This window comes from Ruditapes philippinarum, unplaced genomic scaffold (assembly GCF_026571515.1).
Source record: "Ruditapes philippinarum isolate M1 unplaced genomic scaffold, ASM2657151v2 ctg891_1_1_1_1, whole genome shotgun sequence".
Lineage (NCBI taxonomy): Eukaryota > Metazoa > Mollusca > Bivalvia > Venerida > Veneridae > Ruditapes > Ruditapes philippinarum.
This window is the reverse complement of record NW_026857262.1, coordinates 23,197-44,973: the sequence shown is the minus strand read 5'-3', so window position 1 is coordinate 44,973 and position 21,777 is coordinate 23,197. Positions and strand designations below refer to the sequence as shown.

General features: G+C 33.4%; 2 protein-coding genes across 2 annotated transcripts in view; one reads left to right on the top strand and one right to left on the bottom strand.

The window, feature by feature from the left end:
• Positions 1-8,838, top strand: part of LOC132749217 (condensin complex subunit 3-like) — a 36,818-nt gene extending 27,980 nt beyond the window's left edge. The window contains 5 exon segments of the mRNA XM_060738933.1: positions 76-291; positions 1,054-1,179; positions 2,489-2,579; positions 5,266-5,370; positions 7,848-8,838. Of these exon segments, the coding sequence (XP_060594916.1) occupies positions 76-291; positions 1,054-1,179; positions 2,489-2,579; positions 5,266-5,370; positions 7,848-7,881 (572 nt within the window). The 3' untranslated portion in view covers positions 7,882-8,838.
• A 6,418-nt stretch (positions 8,839-15,256) lies between these two features.
• Positions 15,257-21,009, bottom strand: LOC132749216 (monocarboxylate transporter 9-like). Its single transcript, XM_060738932.1, has 3 exons — positions 20,230-21,009; positions 16,245-16,295; positions 15,257-15,355 (listed from the first exon to the last, which is right to left on the bottom strand). The coding sequence occupies exons 1-3, from the start codon at positions 20,915-20,917 to the stop codon at positions 15,282-15,284; spliced, it is 813 nt and encodes a 270-aa protein (XP_060594915.1). The 5' UTR covers positions 20,918-21,009; the 3' UTR covers positions 15,257-15,281.
• Between the last annotated feature and the right edge of the window lie 768 nt (positions 21,010-21,777).

Genomic DNA, 21,777 nt, shown 5'->3' with positions numbered 1-21,777 from the left:
AAAAGAAATGAAAAAAATCAGTTAATATTGATCAGTATAAAATTGATCAGGAAAAAAAAAATGTTATTATTCCAGCCTCTGCCTCTACAAGTATGGTAACAACACCACAAGTGGGTGGTCGTACTACAAGGTCTTCTCTGTCACAAAGCTCAATAGAGAGCCCGACCGTAAGGTCGCCTAGGAATCCAAGACCTGGTGTTCCTGTTACCAAGCAACCAGTAAAGAAAGTTCCGACAACAACTAGCGAAAAGCCCCAACAGACAACTGCATCTCGCAGAGTTGCTAGAGGAGGTAATATTTTATCTATGGTTAGATCAGACATTCCGAAAAGCATTTTGACATTACTGGACATTCGGTCCAGCAATCTTTGAAGAATCACTGGACCGAATCAGTTTTTCCTGGACTGAATGGAAATCAGAATAAAGACACTTATAATATTTTACCTTCAAAATAGCGTAAAACACTCATTTCTTGTAGTCGCGAAAACAAATAATATCCCAACTGGAAGTATGTATTTGTTCATGTGCCGTACCGTAATAGGGATATGACAGGTAAACTTTTTAATGATTTTATCCTGATTACTTCGTAATGGCAAATTTGTTCATGAAAATTATTTATTTGGAATACGTATTACTGATAATTTCTGTGTTTATTTTAATTCTAAATAATATCTTGAAGATTGTTTATGTAAAAGTTGAATGTAGTATCTTAAGATTGTTACCTGACAGACCGCCTCGGACAGAATTTTTCCTGGTCCAAACGTAAGTTTACTGGTCAGCTCCGTCGGACCGGCACTTTTCGGAATGTCTGTTAGATTATTGTCATTGAAGTAGTGTATGTGTTTCAGCTTTCTGATTATTTTATGAGAAATTTTTGCTATGCAAATCTTCTTAATCTGTGTTAAAAATTGTTTATATAAATAATTTAAGAAATTCAGCAGGTTAATTGTTTTACTATTTCCTGACATAATGTTATTTTTACTTAGAAAATAAAACAGTGGAAAATGTAAACAATGAAATGTATAATTGATCTGCTTACAATTTATGTTTTTAGGTGAGAGCTCTCAAAGCAGTACCATATCATTAATATCCTCTCAAAGAACAACAACCTCTTCTCAGAGGTCAACAATTTCCTCCCAGAGGTCAACAATTTCCTCACAGAGGTCAACAACATCTACAGGTTGGTATTTCATCCTAAGTCTACAGGCATATGTATACTGTTCTGTTCTGTACTCCTTCAGTTTCATATGTTGAAAGTCTGCCTAAAAATGGTGAAGTCCATTTAAGATATTGAGCAGGGGTGTGGAATTCCCATGCCCGACTTGTCCGACTCGGGACTTTATGCCTGCGGACAAGTAGATTTTTCCATAGAACTTGTCCGTGGACAAGTGAAAATCTGAGCCAGTAGGAAAAACAAAATACTGTATTTTTGTTGCTTATCAATGGGGAACATTTATTGTAGTAAGTTAAGTTATGATTCTTGGTTAACTATGAGGAAATACACTTTTTCATATCAATCATTTCAACCCATGGAAGAACTCTTGTAGGAAAGCAAGCTCCTTGATACATGCAGGCCATATGGAGGCAACCACTCTTTAAAGTAAATTTTAAAATGCACATTTGGTAACAATTGTAAAGTTGTTTTGGTTCAAATTTTTTCAAAAGGATAATTGTTTGGGCATCATTCATTGCTTAATAAGAGTTGTAGATTGTTTCCTCAAACTACAGAAATGATGTCTGGTCTTTACTCAGCAAATCTGTTCACACCTTACAATATGAAAGGACACTGTAACCTCTATTTAACTTTTGTTTAAACACATGGCCAATGTTTTGTAGTTTTATATGGGCAAGTACAGTTAAGCTGCGGACAAGTAAAAATATCTGGCCAACTTGTCCGTGGGCAAGTGGCAAAATTTCATATTTCCACACCCCTGTTGAGCATGTGGTAAAGGTTAACCTTTGTATACTTAAAGCAATAATGATTTATCTATGCCACCTGTATAATGCCAGACCAGACTGTTGACTTCAAACCACTTGCCCCTCACTGCTGTGGGTTCAAATCCCTACTATCCATCTAGCTAACAGAATGTTGGTGGTTCTATTCAGGTGTCCGTTTGTGCACAGAAGGGCACCTGGGGTCTTTCTTCACCGTTTGAGCAAGAACATCACAATATGACCTTTACTGTGTCGGTGTAACGTAAAACCCAATCAAAACAAAACAAAAAAATCATGGGAGATCTGGAAAAAGTAGGTTTTTGAAAAAAAAATGTTTGTGACAATGCCCTGAATGCTGTGCATGTCTGTTCTCTTATTTAAATTCCATTCAGTAACCATTGCAGAGGAGAAATATGCATATTTTCTATACCCCTTTATATGACATTTAAAATCAAATATTAATGCATATCTACATGACCAGTGGGAGTTTATATTATCATTGCCTGTAAAAAGTTAATATGATTAATCATTTTAATTATTGTAAATATTTATAGTTTCAGGTAAAAGTGACAGTTCTAAGACGTCGAAGTTGCCGAGCCGTTCCAGTGCCACAAATGCCAGTAGGAGGTCAAAGTCTGCAGATAGGTAATGCAATCTTGACCTAGCTAATTAACTAGTATATATTATACATCTTTATCCTAGTTACTACTTTAACTTCAACTATTGGTTTAAGGTAGTAAGATCTACTTTTGTCTGCTGCAAATGTATAAAAGTTGGAAAGTTGCTGTATAAAGTCATTTAGGTTGTCTGGGCAATTGATATCTCGTAAATCACTGAAGGAATAAACCCAATGCATGTATTTTAGGTCATAATTGAACACTTGGCTCAAGCATGAATATTTTAGTCACTCAATCTACTTTATTAAAGTTAAAGATCCTGTAACACATTTTTGTTTGTTTTATATCATAAATATAATGCTCAAATGAAGATTTATCAATATTGTAAGTTCCAAAAAGCATTTTTAGCTCGACTATTCGAAGAATATGAGAGCTATTGTAGTCGCGTCAGCGTCCGCGTCGGCGTCTGCGTTGGTTAAAGTTGTTTGTAAAGTCAAATATCTCAATTATTACTTGAGATATTCAATTGAAACTTACAATACTTATTTATAGTATCAAGGTACATCAGATTGACAACTTGGATAACTCTGCCTACAATATTGACAGAATTATGCCCCTTTTTAACTTAGAAATTTTGGTTAAAGTTTTTGGTAAAGTCAAATATCTCAATTATTGCTTGAGATATTCAATTGAAACTAATAATACTTATTTATAGTAACAAGGTACATTAGATTAACAAGTTGGATAACTCTGCCTACAATACTGACAGAATTATGCCCCTTTGGAACTTAGAAATTTTGGTTAAAGTTTTTTTGTAAAGTCAAATATCTCAATTATTGCTTGAGATATTCAATTGAAATTTAAAATACTTTTTTATAGTAACAATGTTCATCAGTTTGCAAAATTGCATAACTCTGCCTGCAATATTTGCAGAATTATTTGCCCCTTTGAAACTTAGAAATTTTGGTTAAAGGTTAAAGGTCTTCAAAGATATTTACTTGAAACTTTACACATGCACTAAGGGTCATAATTGGAGGGTCATAATCGTATGTCACTGACCAAGTTCCATAACTCTATCTTGCATTAAGGCTGATTCATAATCCCCTTTTCTACATCTGACAAGGGTCATAATTGTAGGTCACTGACAAAGATCCATAATTCTATCTTGCATTTAGGCTGATTTTTCTCCCCTTTTTCAACTTAGAAATTCATGGTAAAGTTTGGCTTGTAAGCTGTTATCTCAATAACTACCGAAGGGTTTGTGCCTTTTTTGGGACAATTTTATGCATTCATAATAATAAAGCAGTGATTTACTTGACAAAACATCTTAATAACAAGCCTTTGTACTTTTTCTGTCAAATTTATGTATTCATAGGTAATTAGTATTATTATACTCAATAAAACACCCTTGTGACATTACCTTCCGAAAAGTCAAGCCAATACTACATGTAAAATTAGACTCTCTAAGGCCTATAACATAAATTTATAAAAAAAAATTAGCCCTTTTGTGAACTTAAAAAATTTAACATTATCAAGGCTCTTTTACTATCAAGCACTTAGAATAGTCGAGCGTGCTGTCCTACCAACAGCTCTTGTTTGTATTTACATTTCATGTTCATAAAGGGAGGTAATTAGAAATTTTATTTTCTATAAAGTCTAAATCAAATTTTTCAATAAGAAATGAATGCATATATTTTAATGATTACATATAATGTGGACAAATATTTGCAGTACATATTTTTCTTATTCTTCGGTGTTTGAAAATTGTTTTAGAAGCATAATTATATACACATATAAAATTTCACCTAAGTGTGGTAACAACCTGAATTACAACATACAGGATCTTTAAGATTTTAGTTTGCAAGTCCTGTCTGATACACATGTCTTACTGAAATAACTATAGGTTATTGACTGAGACCCATTACTTTTGATGAGAATTTTAATGAAGTATATTCTAAGTGAAGTTGAAAAATCAAGCATGAATCTTGTTTCTTATAGCACATGTGAGAGCCATTTTATTATTACATTATCACTGTAGTGCTATTACCTATTAAATAAAGTGATTATAAATACACCATATTCCCTTAAACCTTATATCGTCTCCTTTACTAAGAGAAAACAACTAAACACAATTATCATTTCATAAATTCATATTTAATTGCGGAAAGCACTTGGGTCGCTATACTGACTAAACCACACATTTGTACATAATATCAAACACATATATATTCATTGTCACTATAATGTTTTTATTAAATGCACTACTGTCCTTCATTTCATTTCATTATTTACGAAACACATTGTCCTTCGCGAATGAATCCATTTGCGATCTTATAACACTTATGTGGTATATTACTAGTACAATGTTCATCACACATTTATAGATAAATATTCAAATTCTTCAAGAATTGTCACACACTATAAACATAATGATTTAAATTGAGACACAAGATTTGTTTCGCCAATAAAAAGTAATCGACGTGTAGAATGGTCAGTAACCCAAAGCTGAACTGACACATAACTTAACTACCGTAAGCACGAAAACTTCGTGCTCTAATCGGGACCCCTATTGGAGACTTAAACGAAAGGGAAAATAATTTCTTTCTTATTCATCTGCTCAAACAAAATAAATTATATTTATCATTAAAATGCTTTCACTTGGTGTCTCTTCAAAATGTTTTATTAATACATGTGTAATATATTCATATTTGCAGCAGTAAAACCGAGAAAGTTACTGCCCCTGTAACCAAGGTAACAAGATCAGCTGTTGCTACTAGACCTACAAGAGAAACCAAAACGGAACCTGGTAAATTAAAAAGGTAAGTTAAATAGGAGTGATACATTAAGTTTCCCACTGCAAAGTCTGAAAAATTACTTTATATAACTTAACTGTAACCAAGCTAATTTTAAAATTTGGGTTCTCAATAAATTTTTCATCAGCAGCCAAAAAATGAAATTCCAGCAGGCCTTTTGTTTTAATTCAAACAACAATTATCTGTATAAAAGTAAGAAATCTGTGTATCTTATAGAGTTCCAACAGGCCAAATGATGATTTCAGTCAGTTTGGCCTGGGGCCTTTGTTATTGAGAACCCTGTAAATGCTGACACAAAATTTTTTATGACTGAACTGTTTAGTGTAGAAATGATTGATCAAATTGAAACATTCTTACTATAAAAATGGTAAAATAATTCTCCAGAAGCTAATTGAGCCAGGTCATGACAAAACTAACATAATGGGTTTGCGACCAGCATGGATCCAGACCAGCCTGCGCATCCGCGCAGTCTGATCAGGATCCATGCTGTTCGCTTAGTAACCCTATTACAAGTAGAGAAACTGATAGCAAACAGCATGGATCCTGATCAGACTGCGCGGATGCGCAGGCTGGTCTGGATCCATGCTGGTCGCAAACGCACTATGTTGGTTTTGTCGTGACACGGCTCAATTATCTCAGCATGCTGATGGCTGCAGTATCTACCCATGCAACCAGTGCAGACCAAGATCAGCCAGTTCATTCATCATGATCTGCACTGTTTGCTATTCAGTCAGTACATATTTCTTTGCTAATATCTGGCTAATCATATTATTAAGTTGATACTAACTTGTAGCTTTTCTGAAAGTTCAGTTGATAAATATTCTACCATTTTGTAAAGTTTGTTAAATTAAAATTGATAGAATAAGTTCTGCTGTATTGAATTAAGTTAAATGATTTGTAACGTTTTCTTGTGTACAGTTACCACAAACAATGTGACAGGGTGTTCACTAGCAATGAAATCCTGATGGTCATTTTGACTAAGTTTTTCTGATTACAAGGTCAAATCCCCATGATTTTAACAAAATTTGACCCTTCAGTTAACACTTTCCCCCATGAGCATATTGTGAAAAATGGCCATTTTCACTGAAAAGCCTCCTCTTACAAGTTCAAACTGCTATGAAACTATGAAAAATGCTTCAATACTGATCAAACTTGGCACAAATGTTGACTGGACCATTGCCTTTATAACGACATGCTCAGTCTTAAATTTCCTGTTACCATGGCAACGAGGGGACATCTCAAAATTGCCAAAAATCACTATTTTGCCTCGATTTTTTCCATCAAAATTTATTTCAAAGTGCTGCAACTTCTCAAGGGTTTGAGATAGAGTCAATGGCTTTTCAGCGTTGGTTACACGTTACCTTATAATCGACCTGGGGTCATTTTAAGCCTTTCACAAGTCAAAAATTTTCTTGGCGATGAGGGGGACTCCGCCCCCCTTCAAACCACCCAAACAGAAGGAGGCACATCCCCCTTCTGGCAAATACCCTGATGTATCTTTTGGATGGGAGGCCGTGCCGAAAAAGTGCTCACTTTTTTAGCAACATTTCTCAAACGAAAACATGTGTTTGCGGCCCGAATAGGACATTTTTTCACTATTTCAAGCCTTAAAAAGGGGGGGGGGTCGAAAGTGCGTTGTTTCGTGTATATATGTGGTAAAGGGTAAACAAAAAATGATGAAAAACTTTGGAATCACCCAAAATCTAGTTTTTCCATGTTAACATGTGGTCTTTTACCTAATTTTGGTGAAAAATTGTTGTTTTGTAACATTTATAATTTTTTAGTTAACCCTTTCCCCCATGAGCATATTGTGAAAAATGGCCATTTTTACTGAAAAGCCTCCTCTTACAAGTTCAAACTGCTATGAAACTATGAAAATGCTTCAATACTAATCAAACTTGGCACAAATGTTTACTGGACCATTGCCTTTGTAACAACATGCTCAGTCTTAAATTTCCTGTTACCATGGCAACGAGGGGACATCTCAAAATTGCCAAAAATAACTATTTTGCCTTGATTTTTTCCATCAAAATTTATTTCAAAGTGCTGCAACTTCTCAAGGGTTTGAGAAAGAGTCAATGGCTTTTCAGCGTTGGTTACACGTTACCTTATGATCAACCTGGGGTCATTTTAAGCCTTTCACAAGTCAAAAATTTTCTTGGCGATGAGGGGGACTCCGCCCCCCTTCAAACCGCCCAAACAAAAGGGGGCACATCCCCATTCTGGCAAATACCCTGATGTATCTTTTGGGTGGGACGCTTACTTTTTTTTAGCAACATTTCTCAAACGAAAACATGTGTCTTAAAAAGGGGGGGGGGTGTGGTCGAAAGTGCGTTGTTTCGTGTATATATGTGGTAAAGGGTTAAATCCTGAGGGTCAAATCAGGCCTTTTGTAAATTTGAAGGGTCACAGTGTCATTTCAAGGATTAAACGGGCACCCTGATGTAATGATTTAACTAATGTTGAATTGTTGTTGTTTTCAGACCATTGAGGAGCAAGCCATCGGATAGAAAATAATGGACCACATTTTGGAAAATACAATCACTCGAGGATTATTTATTTTACTTTCTTGTGCGAGATGTGTGCGATAAAAAGTGAAATTGAAGTTACAGTTACCGATGATAAACAATTTCATTTCATCACAAAACATCCTAGCAAAGAAGCCAAAATATTTTTTATTTGACACATAAAAACAATCACTAAATATTCTTCTAATTAAATTTTTGTATAGTACGTAATAATATATATGCTGTCTGCAATAATCTTGAAAAATAATGAAGTTGAATCTCCTGTGTTAATTGTAGAGCCCATTGACGAGTGATTATATAATATAATGTAAAAGACATTTCTATTTAACATACACTTTAATTGATGAGGGAAAGAATAATATATATGACTGAAGCAATATTCTTAACTTGTTTAATTCTGTAATGTATTTGTATGTATGTGTACTTCCTTTTACTATAGTTCAAAATATGTAGTTGTTACACAGTTACACTATTTTGTCCTGTCTTTCTGTCTGATTTTGTACCCTGATTCTTTGTTATAAGCTAGCTGCCACACGAACAGTATATCTATGCCAGCAGTATAGAGCCAGGCCAGTGTGTATATCATTGTAGTGTGCCAAGGCTTTTATACTGGGCACTACTCAATTTTAGTACTTTGATAACTGAAATCCTGTAAATTACTAAAAATATGATCCTTTTACAAATTAAGCTTTGTAATGGTTAAACTATATTGTATATGATCAGTAATGAGTATAAAATGTATAATTTTGCAACTTTGGTTTACATTCTAGTATCTTCTCATTGATTATATTTAAATGAATTTTTAATGTTATCAAATCTGTAAACAAATTTTTTACATTTTATTGAACTATTTTCGTGAACTTAATTGATTAAATTAATTATTGAATTAAATGAAGTTTTAATAATGTAACTTTTCATAATAAACTGTCGTGTATAAAAGATGTCATCTGGACTTTCTCTTTTATTACCCCTGCATTGTCCTCGTTGTTTTTTTAAGCATTTGAGTAATTATCTGATGAATATCACTAAATTCAAATGCACTTATCTTGATGTATTTTTGTTTATTTTCAAAGAAGATCTAACAATCATTTTCTGGTCATATATACTTGTAACTTTCAATTTAAATCAAATGAAATTGAATGGTACAAAATGTATTTTTCTTAGATTATCCGCCAGAATCTACAAATTCTAAACAGTTCCTCTAGAAGTTGGAATAAGCAGGTTATATCTGATTATTATTGCACTAAATACCATATATCCAAATATCGAATAATTCTTTCATGAAAAGATAGTTCTTTTGATATAAGTTGACGCAGAAGTTTGCAACCAGCCAGAAATGCTTGAAATTCAAGTTTACTACCAAATGCTATTTTTTGCAAGCTTTTTTTTTGGTGTATTGAAACTATACTTTGGACATGAAAATTAAAACATTTACATTGTATTGACAGATACATCTCTTGTTTGATGAATTACAAAACTTGCAGATATAAACATATGAGTAGAAAAGCCGACCAGAAAAGTCACTTGTCAAATCTCAAAACCTGACCATGACCAGTTTATATCTTCATTAACTTGTCAAAACAGAAGATCAATGTGCCATAAACTAAGTGGGGGTGTTATAAATTTTCATGACTCGGTAGCCATTTTGTCAATTTCGCAACCATTTCTCTCGCTTGAACCAAGTGTGCAATCACTTGACGCATGCCCTTTTGTACTGTCCCATCTTAAATTCATTGACAGATTTTGAAATAACTCGTAATGTGTTGCTTTAGAAGAATTTGTAATGAGTGAGATTAAGTTTGTAGCTTAAAGGTTAATGTTTCAATGAAGACTTAAAGAAGTAACAAACATTTACGGTAGTGTCTCCGTCTTTCATTGATGTTTTAAAATATCTAGGTATAGAACTTTTAACAGTACGATTTTTCCGTAGCAACGGATGTTGCATTTCGCGCATGCGCATTCGGTGTCTTTTTGCCATACGCAGACTGCGCATGCGCGAAAAATACCGCTTCCGGTCAATTTGTCGCTACACTTTACAGTAAACATGTATTAGTTGTAAGTCAAAGATCATGTTCCCTAACTGGGGCCCACCTTGCTGGTGGGGGCATTTGTCTATTGCAAAGACAGTTATGTGTACCGAGATGACCTTTACATGTTTTGTACGGCGTTATGGTATTGGTGATAAACAGCCAATGCTTGAAAGGCTGTATGTAGAAAACACGCACATCCAAAGAGACACGATAACTTGCGATATACATGCAATTTTATTAACTATTTGCACCGCTGGTGGTTATCACTACATGGCAATTTGATGTACTCGCCCGACGTCCTGATGACTTCATCACAGATTAAAATAAGGGATTCTCAAAGTACAATTGCTATCGGTGCCGTGTGACAGTTTTAAAGCGTTGCCCCTATAACTCGATATTGTTCGTTTTCTCTGGCTCTTTTGGAGTGTAGTTTTACTTTTACCACATTTAAGTATTTAACATTTGGTATAGTAAAATCAAATCAGATTAGATTTTATGAGATCTTTTATAACAATGTTAAATTGTCTTTTGACAATACGTGAAATAACACAATTATTACGTCGGCATCGTAAATTTTGCAATGCATTTATAAACATAAATATTTTCAGGACATAAAGTTTGCCTAAACATTAATTGAAATACTTCATATTCAAAATTGTTATGTTAATAAACATTCATTTTAGTATTAAACAAATCGCACATTGAGGGCTGGGATTTGACTTTTTAAAAAATTATAAGCAATTTACTAAACCGTACTGTATGACATTTAGATAAATGATCTTTGAGTTTCTACAAATTATAACGCATAGTTCTCATTGGCTCTCTTTTTTGTGATTACGAGAAGTCATCTGTATTGCAATGGGATTTATTCTTTAAATATGTTTACACCTAACAAGTATATCATACCTTAAACAACGAAGAATATTGACTGCATCTACAACGTAGATTAGTTATATATGCAAAATAAATGAATAAATAAATGTGTTGTTATAAACAGAACACATAACTTTTTTTTAATAAAACAGATGAAAATACTGTATAAAAATAACAAAAGAATAGTATGAATTTATTGACTATTGATTTTATAGCACCTGGCGTTTCTGCTTAAATCATAGAAAGTTGAGGCCTATTGCAATATCTAGAAACATAAAAAAAAACAACAACAGAAAAATATAAGAATATATCATTTTTATAACGACGGTGTCCACTTAAAAATTCTGTTTGCGTAATGTCTAGTAAAATTCTGTTGTATTTTATTTATTTTTTTTTTTGGTATCAAGTAAATTCTGTTTGCTTGATATATGGTAAAATTCTGTTTGCTTGATATCCAGCTTGATATCTAGTAAAATTCTGTTTGCACAATATCTAGTAAATTCTGTTTGCATAATACACTTCAGCCGCATTAAAACGCTCATGTTGGGGTCCAATGTCTCAACACCGCGTTCTAACGAGGCTCTCATTAGAACGCTCATTGCGAAATTACCGCATTACCCCACCCACTGCATATATATATAACGCTGATTTTTTTACTTACTGTTCAATGAATATCGACATTATCTTTTTCTAAAACCATTCAATGATGTAAACATATATTATATTCACAAATAATACTAATTATATTTAAAAGAAAGGAAAAACTTTCGAAAGAAAATTATAAATCATGAATGTAGGTCAGGGTATCGCATTGTAACATGGCCAGCGATTGGCTGAAAAAAAGTGCAGGGAAAACCGTATGAGTCAATTTATACATGAGGTGATTGGATGGGAGTGGGGTATTTTTAAGTAAAAAAACTAATTTAAAAAGTAACACTACACTGTTTTCTGAAGAAAATGAAATATTTCATGAGTCTCTGTGATAATTTTGACTTGGATATTTGCATTCATAAAAAGTGTATGTCAGTCCTGTGATCAGCAGAGAATTTCAATGAAATGGGGGGTAATCCTCTCTGAAGTCATTTTGCAAAAAATTTGGTTGGCTACCCCTATATAACAAGAACATTTTCATGTGTCAGGCATTTCATTCTGCTAGAAAAATTAGCTCTTTAGCATGAAAACTCAATTTTAAGGTAGGATTAGGGACCATTTCTTATAATGTAAGTCTATGGAAATATCAATGTGAGTGTCTGACCTGTAGTGTAAAACAGGTAGCCATTACTGTAATGACGTTTGATTAACTAGGGGACGCAACTAAAGCTGGACTATAAATAACACTGTAATTTACAGTCCAGCTTTAGTTGTGTCCCCTAGTAAATCAAACGCCAATTACTTCCTGTCATGGCCTCTCTATTTACAGTGCAGGATTTTAAATTGATTTTGGGCTTGTGGGTTATTTAATTCAGCGAGGTTATCTAGTAAATTTTGTTTGCTTGATATTTAGTAAAATTCTGTTTGCTTGATATCTAGTAAAATTCTGTTTGCATGATAGCTAGTAAATTCTGTTTGCTTGATATCTAGTAAAATTCTGTTTGCATAATGTCTACAGTAAAATTCTGTTTGCTTGGTATTTAGTAAAATTCTGTTTGCTTGATATCTAGTAAAATTCTGTTTGCATAATAGCTAGTAAATTCTGTTTGCTTGATATCTAGTAAAATTCTGTTTGCATAATAGCTAGTAAATTCTGTTTGCTTGATATCTAGTAAAATTCTGTTTGCATAATGTCTACAGTAAAATTCTGTTTGCTTGATATCTAGTAAAATTCTGTTTGCATAATTTCTACAGTAAAATTCTGTTTGCTTGATATCTAGTAAAATTCTGTTTGCATAATGTCTACAGTAAAATTCTGTTTGCCTGATATCTAGTAAAACTCTGTTTGTTTGATATCTTATATAAAATTATATAAACGGAATACATGTTTAACGCGCCTGCTAGTCATAATCAGAATTGATTGTTAAGCAATGTCTTGTAGATGTTTAAAATGTGCTTTTTAATTAAGACTTAACACTTAACTGAAATAATTTTCTACATTTTGTGTAATTGAATAGATCTGCTATTAGATGGATTTACAGCTGATCTGTAAAAAAAACGGAAAGAGGACAGCCTATCGTGAGCATTGAATGTATAAAAGTGAAAAGGCGCAACATCTCTCGCATCCCAGTACCGGATAAAGCGGTAATTAGTCCTCATTTGTAACATCATTTAAATGCCTATAAAACAAAAACAAACAAACCAAAAACTACATCATATTATTTTATGGTATTCAGATTCTTTTTATAATTATGACAAATCAGGATTTTGATTGGCTAATAAAAATGGAGTACATCCTCTTCTTCCGCTGAATTACAGGATATGCAAACAATTATACCTTGAGTACAAATAACGTTTATGTTTTTACTAATATTTTGTCAACTTGTCAACTTTGTTATAAACTTTAGAAACGCAAAAAATATGTTGATTCCATAATTTCATTGGTCAGTTCTCGTAAGAAGGATTGAAAGTCTCTGTTATGTTATATTGTACATATGCATATTGTTTGTAAATAATAAAATTTTCCCAGTGCTGGGGCGATGGATACGTACGTAGAACATTTTGATGTATTTTAAGAACAGACTCAAACCGAACAAATGTTCAAACTTTATTAAAAAAATATCTTTAAATACATTTCTTATACGATATTAAAATATTTAACATAAGTAACATCAGATTATATTATATGCTTTATAACAACGAAATAATAAATTTAATTAAAGATACACTATGCTCAAATTTGAGATCAGAAACTATTGATAATAATTATTGCTGAACAGTCCTTTGTAAATATAAAGCAAAAATGTTTGGACTTAACAGAAAGTAAAGTGGTGTGGTCATAATGTGAAAATATAGTGTCATTAAGAAAACACTGGCAGTAAATAAATTTCTGCGGTTAAAATAATTATTCTACTCAAAGATGAGCATAGTACATCTTAAATTCGCTTAACTGTTCATTCGAAACTGATTCTAAGTCATTTGGCGGGCACAAGGTTTTAATTTTCTTAATCCCAAAACCAAATAAGGATTTATCAATTCTTACAAACTGACGACAAATAAGTTTATTAAACGTTGACTATAAAATATTGTGTTAAGTAATTGCTAATAGAATTATGTTGTATATATGTATATTCATTGCATGCTAACAAGACAATGTACATTTGTATAAGTTTAGAAATTAAAAAAGTTCTGTTCTGTTTCTAAATAACATGATCGACAATAGCCAAACTGGATTTATTTAGGTCAGATACATTCGTGAAAATATAAAATTGATATAAAATCGAGTACGCAGGACGAAACGAAACCCCTGGGTTATTATTTTTGCTGATTTTTTAAAAAGCCTTTGAAAGTTTAAATAATAAATTTGTTCTAAAACAATCGATCTATTTAACTTTGGATCAATTAAAATTGTTATTTAAAAATCCAACAAGCGGTACCCTTTATTTATTATCGGATTCATGAAATATTAGACAAGAGCTCCGACAATGCTGTCCTATATCGCCTTACATTTTTATTTTAGCAATTGCTAACATTAATCATTCCAAAACTTTCTTGTTTTCTGTTTTATCCAATCCTTCAGATATAAAATTATGAATACAAAAAAACAACAACAAAACAACAACAATGTTAAGAATTTATAATTATGTAGCTCAAAAAGGGATGCGTGGCAGCGTGACCTAGTGGTTAACGCGTCGGACTAGTAATCTAAGGATTCCTGGCCGCTTGTGTTCAAACCCTGTCAGTGGCAAGCAGTTGTTTCCTTGAGGAAGAAACTTAACACCCATTGCTTAGTACTGGTTAGTTAGAGGAACTGATTCTAGAGTTTTTCTATAAGCTTACAGCTTCCAACACAATCGAACTTTAATAAATTCGTATAAACTAAAAAGGGATACAGTCGGGTGGGATGTGCATGTAATACAAGAGTAAAAAAAATGGAGTAAATATGATTGATATTCTTATATTTTTTAATTCTATAAAATCGAACTGGAATAAAAGAATAATAAACGATTCAAATGATCGGTTGTGGAAAGAAAAAATATAGACAAATATAAATCATTTAGGTGGAATATCTTCTTTTTATTAAATACATTATATACATTAATATATTATACAAAAGACATATTGAAATTTAAATTTAAAAATGCAAATTTATACTTGAAATATTAGTATCTTGGAGCGAAATCAGTTTTTACGAAAACACGAAAAATGAATCTGAACAAATACCTTGGCAAATATAAACATAATTATATTTGTCACTACTTGAACTCATCTCTACTGCAATGTAATTAATTCTTTTAACATTCCTACTCTTAACAATCACAAAACCTTTCCTGTTTGTATAAGCTATCTAAAACATTAACACAACAATGACAAAATAGCATGAATATATTGACTGTTAAATCATCGACCGTTGCTTAAAACCAAATGAAGTCAATAGACCTGTTAACGCTGCCAAAAATACTAGACCACCTGAAAATAGAAGAAGTATATATTATTATATCGTCCTGTTAAATTATGTATGGTCAATATGTTAATAAAAAACAATAAAATACATGTTCAGCATGTGTTGTTCCAGAACTAAATAAATGTGTGGGTGGGGGTGGGGCGGGGGGGGCGTGCGAGCGAGCATGCGTGTGTGTGCGCGCACGCGTGTGTATGTTAAATTAGGATCCATCCACCCGTTCAGCCACATAAAGCAGCTTTCGCTGTTGACTACGGACCCCGGACATGTCACCAGTCATGTCCTTAAAGAGTTAATTTTGAAGCACAAAGTGGTGCTAATTTACCTCCATGCAATTTCCACGGAATATTAGCCAAAGATATGAATTTTGAGCCAAGAGTAGGTCACTGTATATAAGGCGGTCAATGAGCACATGAATGTACAATAAACCGAGACAATAATGAAGGGAGGCAGCCCTTAAAAGGGATGTTGGTGCCAAGCAAAAGGGTTGCCTTAGAAGCGTCTATCTGTGCTGTGTGACAACTGCTACAGTTTTCAGAAACAAATGCTTCCTAGAAATTTTGCAAATTAAAGGACAGATAATTCTAAAATGAAGCCTGTTTTTTTTGTAAAATGATATTGTTATCATATTTTTAAATCATGCAAAATTAACTAAATTGATAAACAGTGTTCATTTCATATCCGCTTTTATGTAAAAAAATCTGGTTCGGACAAGTTTAACGCAACGGTCAAGTGTAATAGTTAACTGGCCTAAATTGTCCCAAATAAAATAAACTTTCAATGTAAATCGACTATAATTTTGTTGTTACAATCTTAATGTCGAATAAAATTTATGTTATATGATATAATGATGAAACAGATTTTTTGTCGCATGATTTAACATTATAACAGAAATACCTGCAGTGTAGAAGCATGTTTCATATGTACCACCATTGTCCAGCACAATGCCTGAAATAATAAATGATATCTCATCTCGGAAATGTATTATTAAATCCTTTATATCAGATTAAATGTCCCCATTATAAAATTTCATTAAAATCATATCTACACAACCCCTCGATTGGAAGCGAAGAGTAACGGAGCGAAAACGATTTAAATGAGATTGCCCCATTATAATAATCCTTTCGACGGCCATCCGCTATAGCCAAAGCGTAAGAAAACGTATCGAATTTTTACATTTCTGAAAGCCAGTCTTATTTTACGTCCATAGCGTAGTAAAACGTATCAAAAATATACCTTTCTAGAAACCGTAGCGTAAATCAGCGTAAAACTTGAATTTTGTGTCATGCAAACCCGTAAAAACCTCGTTTTCGTACATTCTGGTTTTTTAATGTGTTTATGAAAAATCAAAATATTACGCTACGGCTGTTCAACTGCATACGATAAACAACAAAGCCATACCGTATAACACTGTTAATATTACGTTCAACTGCAATAAACAGACTCACAATCCTTGTTTTTTAAAAACAAGTTCTGAACGTTTTAAAACTGTAAATTTTACGTTATTTAAGAAATAATATATCCCAAACTGTGATTTTATTGCTCAATAACATCACTGTTTGGAGTTCGGATGCGGGGAATTATATCACGAGGGCGTAGCCCGAGTGATATAATGATGCGCATCCGAACGACAAGCAGTGATGTTATCAAGCAATAAAATCACCGATTTGGATATATTATTTCGATTCTAACACGACATCAACAAATAAATGCTGCCGTACATGATAATTAGCTAAATTGCGCCTGATTTGTTTCCGTACTTATTGTCAGCGCGTCACATTTTTAGTGGTTACGTCACGTGTATAATGATTACGTCACATGTCTAAATATAGAACGTCAAACAGTGATTTTATAGCATAATAACACACACTTTCGGTTCTTCTATGTTCAATAGGGAAAAATGCGGGTCGTGTTAGAATTAAGAAATAATATATCCCAAACTGTGATTTTATCGCTCAATAACATCACTGTTTGGAGTTCGGATGCGGGGAATTATATCACGAGGGCGTAGCCCGAGTGATATAATGATGCGCATCCGAACGACAAACAGTGATGTTATCAAGCAATAAAATCACCGATTTGGATATATTATTTCGATTCTAACACGACATCAACAAATAAATGCTGCCGTACATGATAATTAGCTAAATTGCGCCTGATTTGTTTCCGTACTTATTGTCAGCGCGTCACATTTTTAGTGGTTACGTCACGTGTATAATGATTACGTCACATGTCTAAATATAGAACGTCAAACAGTGATTTTATAGCATAATAACACACACTTTCGGTTCTTCTTTGTTCAATAGGGAAAAATGCGGGTCGTGTTAGAATTACCGATATAGCCCATTAGAATACCCTGTTGAGTAAAACGTCCACAACGTTTTAAAACGTAATTATTGAAAATCAATGAAAATCAATTTTTCTCAGGAAGGGTGATTGATGTTATGCTTTTCAATGTGAATTTTGTAAGTTCAACTCATTTTTGTTTCAAATAAGAGAACTGCTTACAGAAACTCCGTTTGATGTATCAATAAATGCATTTTAAAATACTATACCATTTAGAAGATTTTCTTCAATTAATTTGGATATCGATTTGATTACCACATTAATTAACAAGGGTGCCATAGTCACAAAATACGCCCATTTACGAAAGCTTTAGATGGAGATGGGGGCATTATGAATAAGTGTTATCTAGCAAGCAAGTTTTTATTCTTGGCACTGTGTTGTGAAATGAACCTTAAAACAAATCAGTAGGGAAGATATGCACAGGATGTGTGACCTTGACCTTGGTCGCAGGGACCTGAATTTTATGCACGGCACTGCAGCCTCACAATGATGAACATTTGTGCCAAATTATATTGAAATCCCTCTATGCATGTAGAAGTTTTGCTCCAGACAAGCGTTTTTCTATGAGCTCTAACTGTGACCTTCACCTTTGACCTAGAGACTTGGTTCATGTGCAGGGCACTACGTCTCATGGTGGTGAACAATTCTATAAAGTAACATTAAAAATTCCTCCATGCATGTAGAAAATATGCTTCGGACAACATCTGGATATTTAATCATCTCCAGTGACTTGACCTTGCAAATATTAACCTAAAATTAAATGTGTCACACCTGTAGTCATGATAGTTACCATTTGTGCTACAATCCATCAATAAATGATGACTAAATGGTCCCTATACACATCTTCAAATTTTTATCTGAACTTTGACCTCTATGTGTAACCTTGACTTTATTCGCAGGGATCTGAATTTTGCGTGCGACACTCAGCCTCACAATGGTGAACATTATGCCAAGTAATTATTGAAACCCCCCTATGAATGTAGAAGTTTTGCTCCGGACAAGCGTTTTTCAATGAGCTCTAAGTGTGACCTTGACCTTTGACCTGGAGACCTGGATCATGCATGGAGCAATACATATCATGGTGGTGAACATTTCCATAAAGTATTATAAAAATTCTTCCATACATGTAGGAGATATGCTCCAGACAAAATCTGGATATTTCACCATCTTTAGTGACCTTGACCTTGCATATATTGACCTAAAGTACATGTGTCACAGCCGTAGTCATGATAATGACCATTTGTGTTACAATTCATCAATAACTGATGACTAAATGGTCCATATACACATCTTCATATTTTTATCTAAACTTTGACCTCTATGTGTGACCTTGACCTTGGCCGCAAGGACCTGAATCTTGCGCGCGACACTCCGCCTCACAATGGTGAACATTTGTGCCAAGTAATATTGAAATCCCTCTATACATGTGGAAGTTTTGCTCCGGACAAGCATTTTTCAAAGAGCTCTAAGTGTGACCTTGACCTTTGACCTGGAGACCTGGTTTATGTGCGCGACACTGCTCCTCATAGTGGTGAACATTTCTATGAAGTTTTATTAAAATCCCTCCCATACATGTAGGAGATATGCTCCGGACAAAATTGGACGCCGCCCGCCCGCCCGCCCGACCGCCCGCCAGGGCGTTCCCCATAATACGTCCCGTTTTTCAAACGGCCGTATAAAAAGTGTACTGTATATCTAAACATTAACTATATCTGTCAATAAAGGGCACTATACAATTAACATATTTGGTGTTTTTATTTGAACAACATTTAACAGAATGAAATAAATGAAAGGTAAACTTTAAGAATTTAGTCATTTAAAACTAAATTTTGGTGGCCTTCCTACGACAAAACAGTAGTGGCTTTCAGGAAGCCAAAATTTTATACCGGTTTATTACGTTATAGCCTTCTTATGACTATAGCGCCCGGCTTTTGAGTAGTCGATTTTTCGGTACGTTTTATTACGCTATGGCCGTCGAAAGGATATTACATTAAATTACAGTTTTTTAGTAATTTTCTTACACTTGTCTGAGAATTGTTAAGACAATAACTTATTGTAATCTTCATGAATATGGCAAACCTATCACTTATTCACTTGAATATGGAGAAATAAGAGGTCAGGTACAAGTAATCTGGTCGTATAAAACATTCAATAAAACTAATATGACCTCTCTATTTATGATTACTTTCGTGACTTACTTCCAAAGGTATAATTAGAAAAATGACAACTGCTAAAATAATATGAAACGAACTGAAGTGTTGAAAATTGACTCTACCCTTAAGTTACATTTTAATCGTTAACACTGAATTTTTATGCCTTTTTTGTTCAATAAAAAGCCTATTAAAATTGTTAAATTATTAAAATTGAACAATCCTGTATTTTCGGTTTTGTGAAAATAATTATAATTATATACTTTTAATAAAGATCTTTTAAATCTCAGATTTAATCACTCATTTATTGAAGAGGAACAAATTTAAATTTATTAAAAGAAGATCAAAGTTAGTAACTTCTTTAATTGAATTAAAAAATTCTTTACCTGCAAACATTGGTCCAAATATCGACCCTGCGCCTCCAAAGAATAAAACAAAACCTATGGCTGCTGATGTAAATTGAATATCCACAAAGTAAGAACACATTGGTGAAATCAGTACATAACCGCATCCGAAGAATACTCCAAGAAAAGAACTAAAAATAACATGTCCTACAAAAAGGTTTGCAATAAATGGATAAATTGATATTGATATTGCAACTATTAATAAGCTACCAGAATACAACCATAATAAATTTATCTCCTGAAAACTTGCCAGGCAGCCTGTCAAGAAACGCCCTACCACTGACAAAATTCCATTTAGTGAAACTATCAAAGCAGCCTCGGTGGACGTAAAGCCATTTTCTTCAACAAAAGTTGGTAAATTTAAGAAGACAAGATCTGTACCACTACAAAATGCAAACGTTGCCACAGATAGACAAATAATTGATTTCTTCAAAATTGATTTATAGTACATTTTGAATGTCTTAGAAAAAGCAATGCCTTCATTTCTTTTTCCGGATTCTTTCTGTCGCTGCTCATATGCAAATATTTCCAGTTTACTCGGGAAATAAAGAAATCCGAATGTTACTACATTTGCCGACATTGAAGCCATAGAAATGAAAAATCCAGTAGATCCATAATGCGCATGTGCAAGATTCATGAGTGGCGCGAAAACAAATATCCCAGCGCCCATACCAGATAAGGTTATTCCCAGTGCAACTTGCTTCCTTTTCTTAAAATTGAAACCGATTGCGACAATACTGGCTGTGTATCCCAATCCTGCAGCAATTCCTGAAAAGTTCATTGATTTTTAGTTTAAGAAAATGGCATGATAGTAAGGCAGATGATTTGAAAGCAACTTCATATGAGACAGCGTCTCCATTGATTAATAGACATGTAAATGTGTTAGCAGAAAAGTCAGAAAAGTCACAAAGCATAAACCAACAGAAGACCGAATACCAATGCAAGCTGATAAAATGATGAACATTATCAGAGCTGTTGGTATTATATAACAATAAAAAGGTTTTTAGAAGAATTTAACCGTGAGCGTATGCAAACTCCTTGATGTTGAATTATGAAATAAAATTAATTGTCCAAACAAAAACAAAAAATCAGTGTAGGAAATTCAAATTAAATAAAAGAGCAACGACAACAATAAATTATATGCATCAGAATTACCTGCCGTTATTCCACACGTAAAGATAGCTGCATACATATTTGGAGCAAATGCAGTAGCCCAGTATCCACAGACAAACATTATACCAGACAAAACAACTGACGTCCGACAACTGTACCTGTCTATCAGCGCACTTGACAAGGGAGCTAATGACGATGAAAAAGATTTAACATTCAGAAGTCAATTTGATAAAATAAGACAAGTTGTAAAAAATATAATACAATAAAAATATATTATTTAATGTTTATAAAGCCATATATAAGCTGCCTGTAGTTTACAAAATTACTGTTTGAATTTTGAAAAGAAGAGAAAACTTCCAAAATACCTCTATAAAATTATAAGGAATACCGTACCACGGCTTTACCGACTGAGCTATT